The sequence below is a fragment of the Juglans regia genome, chromosome 5 (assembly GCF_001411555.2).
Source record: "Juglans regia cultivar Chandler chromosome 5, Walnut 2.0, whole genome shotgun sequence".
Lineage (NCBI taxonomy): Eukaryota > Viridiplantae > Streptophyta > Magnoliopsida > Fagales > Juglandaceae > Juglans > Juglans regia.
Window position 1 is genome coordinate 8,339,906 of NC_049905.1, and position 14,092 is coordinate 8,353,997.

General features: G+C 31.9%; 1 protein-coding gene across 1 annotated transcript; it reads right to left on the reverse strand.

The window, feature by feature from the left end:
* Positions 1-879: 879 nt before the first annotated feature.
* LOC109002639 (dof zinc finger protein DOF3.6-like) lies at positions 880-2,616 on the reverse strand. Its single transcript, XM_018980479.2, has 2 exons — positions 2,268-2,616; positions 880-2,103 (listed from the first exon to the last, which is right to left on the reverse strand). The coding sequence occupies exons 1-2, from the start codon at positions 2,316-2,318 to the stop codon at positions 1,231-1,233; spliced, it is 924 nt and encodes a 307-aa protein (XP_018836024.1). The 5' UTR covers positions 2,319-2,616; the 3' UTR covers positions 880-1,230.
* Between the last annotated feature and the right edge of the window lie 11,476 nt (positions 2,617-14,092).

The window sequence follows — 14,092 nt, forward strand, 5'->3', positions numbered from 1 at the left end:
AAACCGTTAATTTCTTGGGAAGATGACATCTTTAAAAAGAAAAAGTGAAAAGAAATAACATACGAATCTCGTAAAAACCAGAGACGGACGGTTACTTGAATCTAAAACTTGCCAAAACTAGCTAGAGGCCGGGTGCATAAAATGTGGGAAGATCGAGTCCATGCCTTTCAGAGATGTGGCCGAAACATCACTACTTGTTTTGGTCATAAATAGGATAGAGACACACCATTAATGCTATTCGCTGGTGATCGATCAGAACCTAATTGGATACCGGATTAATTGCACCTTTTGGTGGAAGCCGGATCGAATTTTACAAACGAGAGAGAGAGAGATCAGAGAGAGAGTGAGAGTGAGAGGTTCCCAGCATATATAATCAGTAACAAAGTACGTACAAAGACTGACCAACATTAACGTATCAAATAGAAGAAACTCTAATGCAACTTTAACGTCTTCTAATTCAAGTAGTCATGTAGATGAAGATGGCACGGACAGATCGCATAGACATCGAGCTAGCACAACGCAGATAAAACTCCTTAATTAGACTTTCCCATGTTACCGCTTCATGATGAGAAATGACCAAAGACAATAAATAATGCCAAATCTCAGTCTAGCTAAATGCAAGTGTGGAACACATACACAGGTAATACTAAGCAAATTAAGCTAATTAGTGTGGCCTAATCTCTAAATATCTGCGCATGCACTTCACGTAGTCGGATCAATCGATTGCCGTAAATATATGTGAGGGTTTTTCTTGCCCAAACTGCTGGTTATATGTACTGATCTCGAAGTTTCTTGCTCTTAACGCAAGCAATTTCGATCTGTTCATGATCATGCTTGTGCATGAGGAAATGGAATTGGGAAATACATTGCCATGTATAGGATTAAAAAGCTCATAGTCATGTTATATATAACAACAAACCCAAAACCTCACACACACAATGCTTCTGCAAACAAGACCATACATTAACACAAAAGGTTACAAAAGCACACTAGCTAGCTAACCAACAAAGCATATGAATACGAATTCTACCATTTTTTTGGTTCTTCATACAGCATGAGATCATGTTTCCTCAATCAGCCTCCGCAATTTCATCATTCTAATATTGGCGTTTGGAGCTTGCAATAAAATATTTTTAGTGGAAAATCTAACCCATCTTTAATATAGATCCCGGATTAAAATGCACTGTAGCTTCATGCTGACCTTATTTATAACGAAAGGAAATATGGGAACTACAGCAGATGGCCGGTGGAAGAAGAGTGAAGACCTGATAAATCTGTCCATGAATTTCCACCCCAGTTCAGACCTGATGGATTTTTCCCTTGTCTTTCTTCCATTTTCATCACTGGAGGCAGCTGAGAAACCCTAGAACTTGACATCATGATCCTTGGCTCATTATCTCCAGCTAAAGTTGCTTCAACACCTTCACTTTGAATTGGGTATAAACCTGTCGGTGACTCGAAGCCACCCAAGAAAGGGATTTGCTGGAAACGCCACTGATCCACTCCACTAGATAAAATTGTGCTGCTTCCACCTGAACTACTTCCAATCTGATACCCTAAATCAGTCTGCGCCTGGATGTCACTGAAGTTTAGGCCAATATTTCCCATACCATAGCGGGTAAAATTCTGAAAGGAGGACATGAAGGGTAACGGTGGAGATTGCTGTGGAAAATGACCAATTAACTCTGAGGTACAGGCAGAGGGAGTTGCATTATTGCTAGAGTTGGAACCCGATTGTCTCTCACCGGCAGCCGGAGGTTTAGCGCGATTGCTTTTGTTTTTCTTGTTTCTACGACAACCACCACCCACTGGAACATTCCTAAGGGCACCCCCTTTGGTCCAGTAACGCCGACAGGTCTTGCAGAAGTGACGTGGCTGAGAAAGGTTGTAATTATTGAAGTAGCAAAACTTAGTATTGGTGGATTCACACCTCGGACACTTGAGAGGCGCTGTTTCTGGGTGTGGTATCTTGGATAACCTGGCTCGATCAGCCATTGAACCAGGCCTGAGAGAGCCAGCAGCACCATGACCACCGGCATGATGGGTTGGCGGGGGCAGCTGTGGGACGTTTTGACTGTCACTTCCTTGTTGATGATTTGGTTGCTGCAAAATAATAAACTGATCAGGTAATCGAGAATCATAAACAAACAAATATATCGTATATTCAAGAAGCTAGCTAGATCGGTAGAGAATAGGAATAATTATCTTTTTAATTTGCTTTTTCTGGGGGTTCGGAAGATGTGGACGAAATTTGAAGAAAACCTTACCTGATGCCAATTGTGAGGATCTAAATAGACTGGAACAGACGAGAAAACCATGGTTCTTGATCTTTTTTTTCTTTTATAAAGCTTAATGGGTCTTTTGGAAATATGGTGGAGAATCACACCAAGGGAATACCAGAGCCAAGAAAGAAAGGGAAAAGAGAATTAAAGAGGAGGCCGAAGAGGAAAGCTTAGAGAGGCTTTTGCTTACTTTGCTCTTATTCTCTCATTCTCAGCTCTTTTTGTTTTATTGTATCTTTAGGGTTTTAGTGGACGAAGTTTCTTAACATATAAGCTTCTCTGATGCAGGGAGTACTGTGATTTAGTGCTCAAAAAAAGATCAGTGACTCCCTGTGAGAGAGAGAGACTAAAGCAGTTTGCCACTGACTATTTGGGTGAAGTGGTGGGATCATGTAATAAAAAAAATACATAATCTGGGACCAGCACTTAGATGAAAATGAGGAAGATGCCTTGCAGCAGTATCTGCATCAATCTTTGTATAAAGATTACATAGAAACATTATCATATGTTTCAATATTGTCTCTCTCCTTTGTTGGAAATAAAAAAAAAAAATTGAAAAAAAAATAATGGTTTTGTAATCATGATTAAATTAAGGGAACCCTAGTCAAAGTTTTCCTCAACTCTCAACTTGATTTCTTCTCAACAAATTAGCATCAAAGTCATGCTCACATGATGCATGCATGCAACACATGCAAGTGGACAATTAATTACAATACTAGCAAATTGGATTAATTGATCTCTAAGTTTTAAGTACTGTATATATATCCTTGATTTCTTGTCAACTTTTTATAAATTACTCGTAACATCATGATCTTGATGTACATACGTAGTTGCTTTTCGCCTTTAACATTATATCATGAAATAAAATAAAATAAAAAATTGGGAATATATACATATATATATATATATATATATATATATATCGACAGGTAATCAGCTTGTCATTCTTTTTTGTTTTGTTCCGGTCCTGATCTTTTGTTACGTAGTACTCTTTTTCTCTTGAACGTCCCTGCCTTTTAAAGACAGAGACCTCCAAATTGAGTAGGTAGAAAATCATGAATTCCTTTGTGGCCACACGGGGCGGCACAGGTGGTGGCCGGGGGGAGGAGGCCTGGCCGGGATAATCGAAAGGAACAAAAACATGAAGCTAGCTAGCTAGAGGTACCACTATATATATATGATATATATTCTTCGTCAATAAGGAATTATCTACTTCCCCATCGAACATGACTAGTAATTCCACGAAACTGCATGGTTATTTCAGGATTTTTATATCCTCAAGAGGGAAAGAATTAAAAGACGTAACACAAGCTAGAAATGAATATGTTTGCATCTATAAAAATAAAAAATAAAAGGAATTTTATTTTCCCTTATAATAATTGGTAACCACGTCGTACTTATATATACAGTCGTACCTGTTACTTTAACGTTTTAAGTTGCGTTAAGATAGTGAAGTATTCTCTAGTATATATTATGTGAATAGTAATAAAAAAATAATAATATAATATTAAATAATAATAAAAAATAAAAATTAATAGTGAAATATTCTGAAAATTTAAAACTTGTAATTGGAAAGGTAATATCGATCAATATATATATTAATTAATATGAGCCAACATATATATATTGTATTATATATATATTATCTCAAAACACTTCTTTTAAGATTACATATCAGCAAAAATCTTTGAAAAAAAAAAGGTAACTTTTTTTTAAGCCAGCGCTAGCTTTGTTACGAAGCTTTTAAGTATGAGTAGACAATAAAGCAGATATTATCCCTTTCGGTAATGCCTGCATACGGAGGCCCCCGGCTACGATTATAAGATATATATGAACCAATTGGTGAATAGATATTATCCCTTTCGGTATGCTGCCTGCATACTCTTTTATCACATTTGACTACGTAACACATCACAATTAGATATCGCGTTCTTAAATCAGTTGTGATCAGTAGCTAGCGATGTTATGAACCCCAACAGTCCCTCGCGCGCTTACATCGATGATATGTCCACATATCAAACTCATAACCTTTATATTACAAGAAAATTACTTATTTGTGATCAGTTATTTTCAGATAAAATAAATCTGTTTTTATCGTAAAAGATAATCCGTCATAAATACTTATTTTTCTTGTAGTGAATTAGATGATCTAATACCAGTTCGTAGATCACCATAATTAGTTGGGCGCCATGTATAATGATACGTTAACGTAGACAATCAGGATTTTATGGAATTCGAATATTATATGATTTGGGATAGGTAGACATTATTTAGGAACAATAATAAATCCTAGATCTCCCCTTTAAGGAGATGATCAGTAGATTATCTTTTTGTCTCCTGATCAAAAAGATGAGCTAGCTAGCTAGTTTAATTTTAAATTAAAGGTCATGTATTAGTTGTCAAGTCTCTAATGTCCCTAATTTCAATGTCTTTTTTTTTAGGCAGTAGGCTTCTTTTAAAATGATTACTATTTAACTAATAAATTATCTAGTAGTTGGTTGAATTAATGGGACTTTTGAGTCCTTATTAATGGTTCTATTTGATTTTATTATAGATTTTTTAATTTTTTCGGCCGTCGCAGCTTACAAGTCGGTATTTAAACATATTATTTGTTATGAGACATGATATATAAATTAGTTATAAAAGAAATTAAAACACCAATTTTTGTATGCTAATTTATGTCACTATAAGAAAACTATTTAGTTCTAACTAATTAATTCTAGCGAAATGACTATTTACAACTAAAATGAATCTATTTTGATCACAAATAATTTTTTCGTCACAATCAAATGATCACAAAAATCTATTTTTCTTGTAGAGTGTGATATACTTTTACATGATAATAAACAGTGTACGTATTACAAAAACATTATTTATTTGTGATTAGTTATTTTCTGTTAAAATAATTTTTTTTTATCAAAATGAATCTATTTTTATTATAAATAATCATGCATGTTTATCATAAATAACTCCTAAATCAAGTATGTTAACAAATAAACTTATAAGTAGGTTTTATTTTTATATCTTTAATGTTTTTGGAGTATTAATATAATTAGGACTGAAAAGAAAGATCACGTACACAGGCTCCCTGGCACAGTGGCACTAGACTTTCAAGTTTGATGGAAAGGAAAATGCAGCATCCACGACGACGCAGCACGTGATCCCGCCGGAGTTCTCACTCCATTTATTTATTTTTTTTATTTTTTTTTTACTTAATGATTAAGAAAGTTAATATTATTTAATAATATTATAATTTTTTTTATTTTTTAAAATATTTAAAAATGTTAACAAAATAATGTGAAAAAAATAAATAAAACTTAAAATAGACTAGCAGGAGCCCTACCTTTATTTTATTTTTGTTTATATTTTTTTACTTAATTATTAAGAAAGTATTTTTTTAAATAAATTTATGATTTTTTTTAAATACTTAAAAGAGATTTAAAAAATACATAAAATAAAAAAAAAATACATTTTATTTTACCTTCATAGAAATTAGAATTTTTCAATTAGAAAGCATGCAGCACCCTGAAGAGGAATTTTTGCTGCCACGTCAGCCACTTGTGGGCCCTACTATAATATTTTTTAAAAGTAAGCTAATTCCAAAACACGATAGCCTACCGATCGAATATATTCTTCCATCTTGACGGTGGAAAAGCATGCACACCACCACCATGCATGCATGCATGCATCATCATCTCTTTAATTTGCATATATATATATATATATATAATAAAAGTTTGGTCTACTTTAAACATAAATTCATGGCTCGATCCGTTAATACTGAGGCAAAACATGATGATAGGGATTAATATGGAATGTACATTTAATTTAATAGGGATTAATCCGGTGGTGGTAACCATATGGAATATTGTAAAATTAACCATAATTATAAATAATTAGCAATTTGATTTAAATTGTTCAAGTTTTGGCACTTTAGGGTCCAACTCATTATTGATGAGATACAGTTCCTATAAAAAAAAATAATGAGATATAGTGAATTAATTAAGAAAACTACTTATGATCAAAGGGTCCTCTAGATCATGTTCTACGTAAAACATTCTGATATGAGAAAATTTTAGTTATTTAATTGATAATAGCCATGAATTTAAAGGCAAATCGAACATTCATGTAATCAAAAAGCTGAATAAAGAACAAAAAATGGTGTAGTCCGATTTGAATAAATTTGTGTAATTTATAAAAAGATTTAATAAAAGTAAATTCATAAATTAACAGTATTTTATTTGATACATTATATTTAATTTTAAAATAAAAGTAACTTTATAATTTAATATATCACATCAAGTCATCATGTCAGTTTATAAATTTACATTTAAATAATTTTTTTATAATTTTATGGCTAAAATATTTCTCGATAATAAATTATATATATACACACACGTAAACACAGCGATGCCCATGAATATGAGAAATGATATTTATAATCATAACATGTATGAGTGCCATATAATCTCTTTAAAAAAATTAATAAATATAAAATTTATATAAAAAAAATTAATTTTTTAATAATAAATATTTTTTTTTTAAATAATTATATTATGGATTATATATAGCTTGAATATTATGGAGTTAAAGGTGGATGAATGATGTAGTTGATTATTTAATTGTATAAATGAAATTGGTGGTGTTGGAATCTAATTCCCTTGGCATATTTGTTACGACAGTAGTACTGTACGTATAGATAGCGTTTGCTAATTTTCATGCGAAAAGCTATTCCTCACGTATGTAAAGGAAGCAAGCTTGCAGCCTTAACGTACGCTTTCACGTGCCTCTTCGTCTCTATCCATCTCCGCTGTCACACCGCACACGTCACCCAGATGCAATATTGGGCTGTACGTGCATGCACACGCTAATTAAATTATTTAAATGAAATAATTGAAAAACGCGTATAACACATTGGTGTTCTTTTTCACGTACCTTCGATTAATATTTGATTAGACAGACGTACAGATCATCTGCTTTTTTGTTGTGGAACAGAAACTTTTTTTTTTTTTTTTTACTTTATTACTCTTTATTTTTACACTATATATTATATTTTTTTTAATTAATTAAATTATTTTATTCATCATTTATATACTATATATTTAATAAAATAAAAAATAAAAAAAAAATGATATATGTATATATAAATTTTTTCTTTTTTTCTTATATATTGTTACTACTATTTTTTTTATTAAACTATTTCAAATGTATCATATTAATTATATAGTAATATTATTATAAAATGATATTTATAATTTTAAAGTATACAATTCTCTAATGCATTCTCTTTAATAAAAAATAGATAAATTCAGAATTTAAATGAAAAAAATATTTTTTTATTAGTAGAATCCATGCATTTTTTTCAAACAGAGTTCATGAAATTTACGCACTCTAAAACTCTATCTAACAATATTACTAACGTGCAAATTAATTAATGCAATTATATAGGGAACTGGGTGGAATTGGTATTTAAATAAGAAGAAATTATTTTAAGGAATATTCCAGATTAATACCTATTATACGAAATCTAAAGTCGGAAATAATTGAAGATCATTAAGCTTCCATTAATTGTTCGTGCTCATGTATGATCTGCTTTCCAATAAGACCAATTAAGATTAATGTCTTGATCATCCAATGTATAACTCATGAGAGATATAATTACGATCATATTACTCAGATTAAGTTATTCTCAAACTAATTCATAAATTAACACTTAAATATTATATCATCTCTAAAGTACTTTACGTTCACCCACAAATTAATAATTTTTGATACATAAATTTGCCAACATAGATATAAAATCGACTAGCACCATGGCAAGGTTTATTTATAAGAAAATGATAAGCTTACAATTAGTTTACAACTAGTTTACTACTCTACTTAAAATGAAGGGTAGTTAAGTAAACTTGAAATTATCTTTTAATAAAATGTCACAATTTAAAATGAATTGTAAAATAATTATAAAGTAGTTATAGGTATATCATTATCCTTATTTATAATGAATCGTACGTATGTATTTTTTTCCATACACAATTCAACACAAAATCAAATGGTCAACACAAGACATCATGGATCGAATTTGTCTAATTATAAGCTTAAAGCAACGTTCATGCATGCATACCTATTAATCTAGGGTCTTGTTGAAAGCATTGTGTAAGATTGCTTTTAAGGTTTTTTTTTTTTTTTTCTAAGCAAGCAAACTTCATTAAAATAAAAGATGATACATGTTAGAGGGGGTGGGGTTCCCCAACAAAATATCTCAAACAACAACTACAATGCAAATATGGTAAAAAAAATTTTTTAAAAAAAATGGATTTCGAGACCAATTTCTTGGTCTCTACCCAAGCTCTACTAAGAGGGAAATGTCTTAAAAGACATTTTGAAGGTAAGCTACCACTGGAAGTGATGCAAGTGGATGCGCTATAGTTGAAAGTCTTGAGGTATTTTTTGGTGAAATCCTTAATCTCTCTCACAAGATCACCGATTAGGGAAAGCAATAACCTGAATAGACCGATAAAGGAAAGGCAAATCTACAGCGGATGAACAGTCAACCCATGTCTCTGGAGTGGCGCGTGAGGACAAGAGGCAACATTGGTAGTCCGTATAATTTGAGGTATGTAAGTATAACTCATGTGTGCATGCTAAGTACATGCTATGTGGGATGTGTTGGAATATAAATCAAATAATTAACTTTATTACTTTTTATTAATTTTAAATTTTAAAATAAGTGATGATTTAACATATTTACATGTGTGGTAGTGTATGACCTCATGTGCATGCATGCATGGACCTCTCATTGGCCCACTAGACAAGTTGGGCCTTAATACCTCTAGGCCGCTTTTGTTATGTGAGTTCCTTAATTCGGTGTTGACTAGTTAAAGGAATACTCAACATATGGTAGCTATGCCTTTCGGCACTCAATGGTACTTTATAAATTGGATGTGCAATATCACGAAGTTTAGGTTTTCTCAAGGGGATGGAATATCGAGTTCCTGGTGTTGGCATCATTTCTTTGCTGCTATTATCTTAGAGCTTTTAGTTTAAGAGCTCGTTTGTTTTCAGAGATGATATGAGATGAAATGAGATTAAAGTTAAAAATTTGAATAAAGTATTGTGAAAATATATTTTTTAATATTATTTTTATTTTAGAATTTGAAAAAGATGAATTGTTTAGTTTATTTTATATTGGAAGTTGAAAAAGTTGTAATGATTAGATGAGATGAGATGAGATGTTTTCTGAAAACAAACGAGGCCACATTCTACACTAGGATTGTTCATCCAATCCAATCCAATCTAAAAAATCACTATTACAACCCAACCTGAAAAATTGTATGTTTCCAAACAACCAATATTTCCAAACCAATTATGTTACCTGAATTTTTTACCCGAATTTAAGTACGAAAAACTTGATTTTCTGACCTGACCTGACCCGACTCAATTATGATTTATTTTTATAAAGATCTTAATCCTAACAGTTTATATCATCCTTACATTCAGTCAGGAAGAGATTAAAAGAACGAACGAAAGAGTTACGGGTAGAGTGAGTGAGATCAGAGATATTGACAAAGAAAGACACCGAGCTACGTGTAGGACTACAAGAGAGAGGATTCGAGGGAGTTGCGAGACTGAGATAGAGCCTTAGCACAAGGGAGCAGCAAGACCGAGAGATGGAGGGAGCTGCAAGATTGAGTGAGTGAGAGAGAGAGCTGCGAGAATGAGAGAGGCCAAAACACTAGGGCCGGAAGACAAATTCAACAAAATGGGTAAGACGACGCCATTTCAAATCGTCTATAGGGTAATTCAGGTATCACTTTTAGGTATCGGGTAATACCTAACCCATCCTAAAGCATATCAGAACCAAATAAAAAATTACCGTTACCAACCTGTCCTTTTTTTATGGGTATATTTCCTTTCGAAAAAGCAAGTTACTCTTTATCAGTCTAGTATTAAGAGCAGTGGCTTTGGCATTCAATGCTAATGCATTTTTAAAATTTGAAGAAATATAAATAAAATAACCTATATTAACTTCTTTAAAAAGTAAAAACTTAAATTATGAGCTATAGTAATCTTAAGTATATCAAATTTAAAGATGTACTGTTCATATTCAAAAGTAATATTTTATTGTAAAAATTATCCTAACTATTTTGTTTTCTAGTTTTCATTTCTCACGATTTTTACTTTCTCAAACGCTTTTTCACTTTTATTTTTGTGTTCAATTTTGAAATATGTGAAGAAAAAATATTATTATTAATTAACATGTAGTTAGTGTAATTGTAAAATATGAAAAAATATATATTATTAAAAAATAATATTATATTATTATTTTGATTAATATAATATGAGTTTATGGCTAAAGAGATTTTAAATTTATAAAAAATATTTTTTTTTTATCAAATTTTAAAGATAATTTTAATGAAACAAATGCTATTACTCTTGATATTTCTTGGTTCTCTAATAAGAATGAAATTGGTGAAAGATTCGGCTCTGATGTGTAATAATTGATGTTGTTCTTCTTTTGTGCTTTTACACTTTAACTTTACTAATTAAGTAATAACTTTTCGGCATGAACAGTTCTGTCAAAAAGAAAGAAGTGTTCTATGCGGAAAGCACGGATAATATGTATAATATGAACAGTAGTGTGATTGTGTAAAAGCTTCAAATTAATTTTAACAAGCATGGATAGTATGTTCTATGTGATAAGGTATCTTTGCTCGAGTTCATGCTAAACGGTCCCAGGCCAGGTGTACGAGTACTCCTAGCCATTGCAGTACTATTATGTCGACATGACCTTAGCAAATGGTTGTGGGCTCCGTTTGGATTGTAGTATCTTTTCACATCTCATCTCAATATCTAAATATCATAAATATAAATATTTTTTAAATTTAAATTTTTAACTTTTTTATCTAATCATTTCATTATCATTATAAATTTTCAAACTTCAAAACAAAATAAAAAATTCAATTTTTTTAAATTTTAAAATAAAAATTATATTGTAATAAGATTTTAACTTTATAATATTTTTATTCAACTTTTTCTCTCTCCCAAAACCTCATAAAAATAATATTTTAATTCAAACTATTTTATTATTATTTACAAATTATTTTACTATTATTCATAAATTTGTTATCTCATCTCATCAATCTCAATATCCAAATGAGGCCTTAGTCATATTAGCATGGAGGGCATATGCAAGACACGTGCTTAATTCCCCATATTCGATAGTTGGTAGAATTTATCCTTTTCATACTAATCTTAAAACAATGGGTTTTCATTTTCTAGTGAAGCAAAGTAACATAATAACTATGAACTATTGGGAATTAATCATCTATTAAAAGCTAGCTCATGGTGTCTAGAGGAATTTTGTATATCAGAATATCCAATCTATTAATTTATCAAGCTCAACCTTCACACTTTTTAAACATGATTTCCATTTATTATTTAATTATTCGCCTCAACCAGTGTGTTGTGACATGTTTTTTTTTTTTTTTTTAATCCTAATCTTCATTTTTTGTTCATAAAAGTCAAAAATGAAAGCACGGGGCAACTCTCCCAAAATGTTTCCAATATCATCACGTTCTCAACTTTATTTTAGAGAGAGAAAAAAGAGTCAAGGACATACTTTATTACCCATCATTAACAGTTATACATGCACTGTGATGCATGCTAAGAAACTCTTATTTCATATAGAATGGATATATATGGTTGATTCGGGCCAAAAAGGATTGAAAAACCAGAGACTTTGCAAAGAACCCATAGTGTTTTCACTGTCCCTTTTCGATTGTATGTATCTGTTTCTTTAATTGGCACCAATGATATTTGGTAGTTCAAGGAGCCGTGGAAACTGAAAAGTATTGCCACCAAACCAGCCAACTAGTACCGAAGCACGTCATTAATTGGCAAAGCATGGAAGTTAAACAGTGATCGATCGATGGACCTTTTCATCGGATCCTAATGTGCCGCTACAGACAAGATGGGATGCTTCTAAGTTTTTTACCACTATATGTGTGTGTGACATTCAATCATGCATGCATATGGATCGGTTTAATTTGCCAATATGGGGACCCAAAAAGAAAGTTGGCGAGAAAGGGACTAAAAGGCACAAGCCACTACAAATTGGACTACAACATCTAGTAGTTCACATCCTCTGATTTAGAAAGCCAGATTAGAAAAACAGAGTAATTATTAGGTACTCTAAGAGCACGAATACGTGATATTTTTATCCTATCATAGCATAAAGTGAAATTAGTATAGATATAAGCAATTTTAAAAACATGACCTGTTCTTATCCTAAAATAGGGGCGGCATCATGCACCCATGTCCACGGTGCTCGAGCTCCATCTACATTTATATATTGAGAAAATATATTTACAATCGTAAATTGTGCAACTACCGCGTAATTAATTTGTAAAAAGTGAATAAAACATGAGACTCATATGAAAAAAATTAAATTTTTAATAGTGGATGTCATTCTTTTTCAAAGGGATTATGCAGCGTTTACGGACTTCACAGTTAGACGTAGAATTACTTACTTTTTTTTATATTTTTCTGCTCAATAAGGTAGACTTCATTCGTTGGGACATGACAAGAGCCAGATGGGTCAATAGAACTGCCAAACGCCAGGAAACACAAATACAAACTGGCTCATAAGGTACATGCATGGTTCCCACAAAAGATCAATAATATTCCCTCTGGTCCATATCCGGATCCTGAAATGTATACCCTATAAAGAACTTGTTTTGCTATAATTACCTCGTGACATCGATTGGGGTATTGTCGTTTTGCAATCAAAGGAATAGAAAAAAAGAAAGAAAAGGACAGCATTCTCATATCATGTTCATATCAAAGCAATTTCCATGCAAACCCTGTGATGTAACATTCTCTCATTTATCATAACACTAGTAGTTTGCTTTCCTCTTGTTTCTTTTGAATCTTATTGAGATCTTTTAATAATTATTCCATCCCCCCACCCCCAGTGCTAAACCCTGATTCAACAAAGAAAATAGTTCCTTCCCCTGCTAAACCTCTGCAGCTGCTGAAGTTGAAAAATGAGACATTGCTTGAACACTCTTCTCTTCAAAAAAACTGAAACTACTTCCTTCCTCTATTAAGCCTCAGCAGGTGGTAATTAATACTTCCCCAAGACTTCCTTTTATTGCTTGTCTGAAACAAATGAATCAGAAGCTTAAAAGAAGGAAAACACTACTCCCACCGAGGAATACCCACTGAAATTTTGTACCCAATTGCTTTTTTTTTTTTTTTTTTTTACTTAATAGTTAAGGAAGTGTTTTTTAATGAGTTTGTGATTTTTTTTAAATGTTTAAGGGGTTTAAAAAAATGTTTAAAAAAAAAGTTTTACACAGTCAGTAGAAATCCTCGGTGGATTTCCTCGGTACCTCTAGCAGCTCCCTTAAAAGAATACATATTGCATTGCACAATCCTAGAAAAAATACATGATGAGTATTTATAAACAAGCACCAAAGTATGAAATAAAGTATTTGAGGAATAACACTAACAGAAGTAGCAGAAGCTACATTAATGATTAAACTATAAAAGTTGTATCAGCTGAGAATCCATGCAGGCACTCAAGAGTTCCTTTTGCCGAACACATTTATCATTGTCGTTGTGGCTAAAAGCCAAGCGGTTGAGAAATGTAATCATTTCCTTCATGCAAGGTTTGTGAAGAGAGCCAAATTTCTTTGGGTTAATATGCAGTGAACAAGCTTTCCGACCCATTATTATATGCTTAAAACTACATATGCCCAGCCAAGATAATGTTAGACTCAACCACTTTTTTGTAAAAATAACGCAAA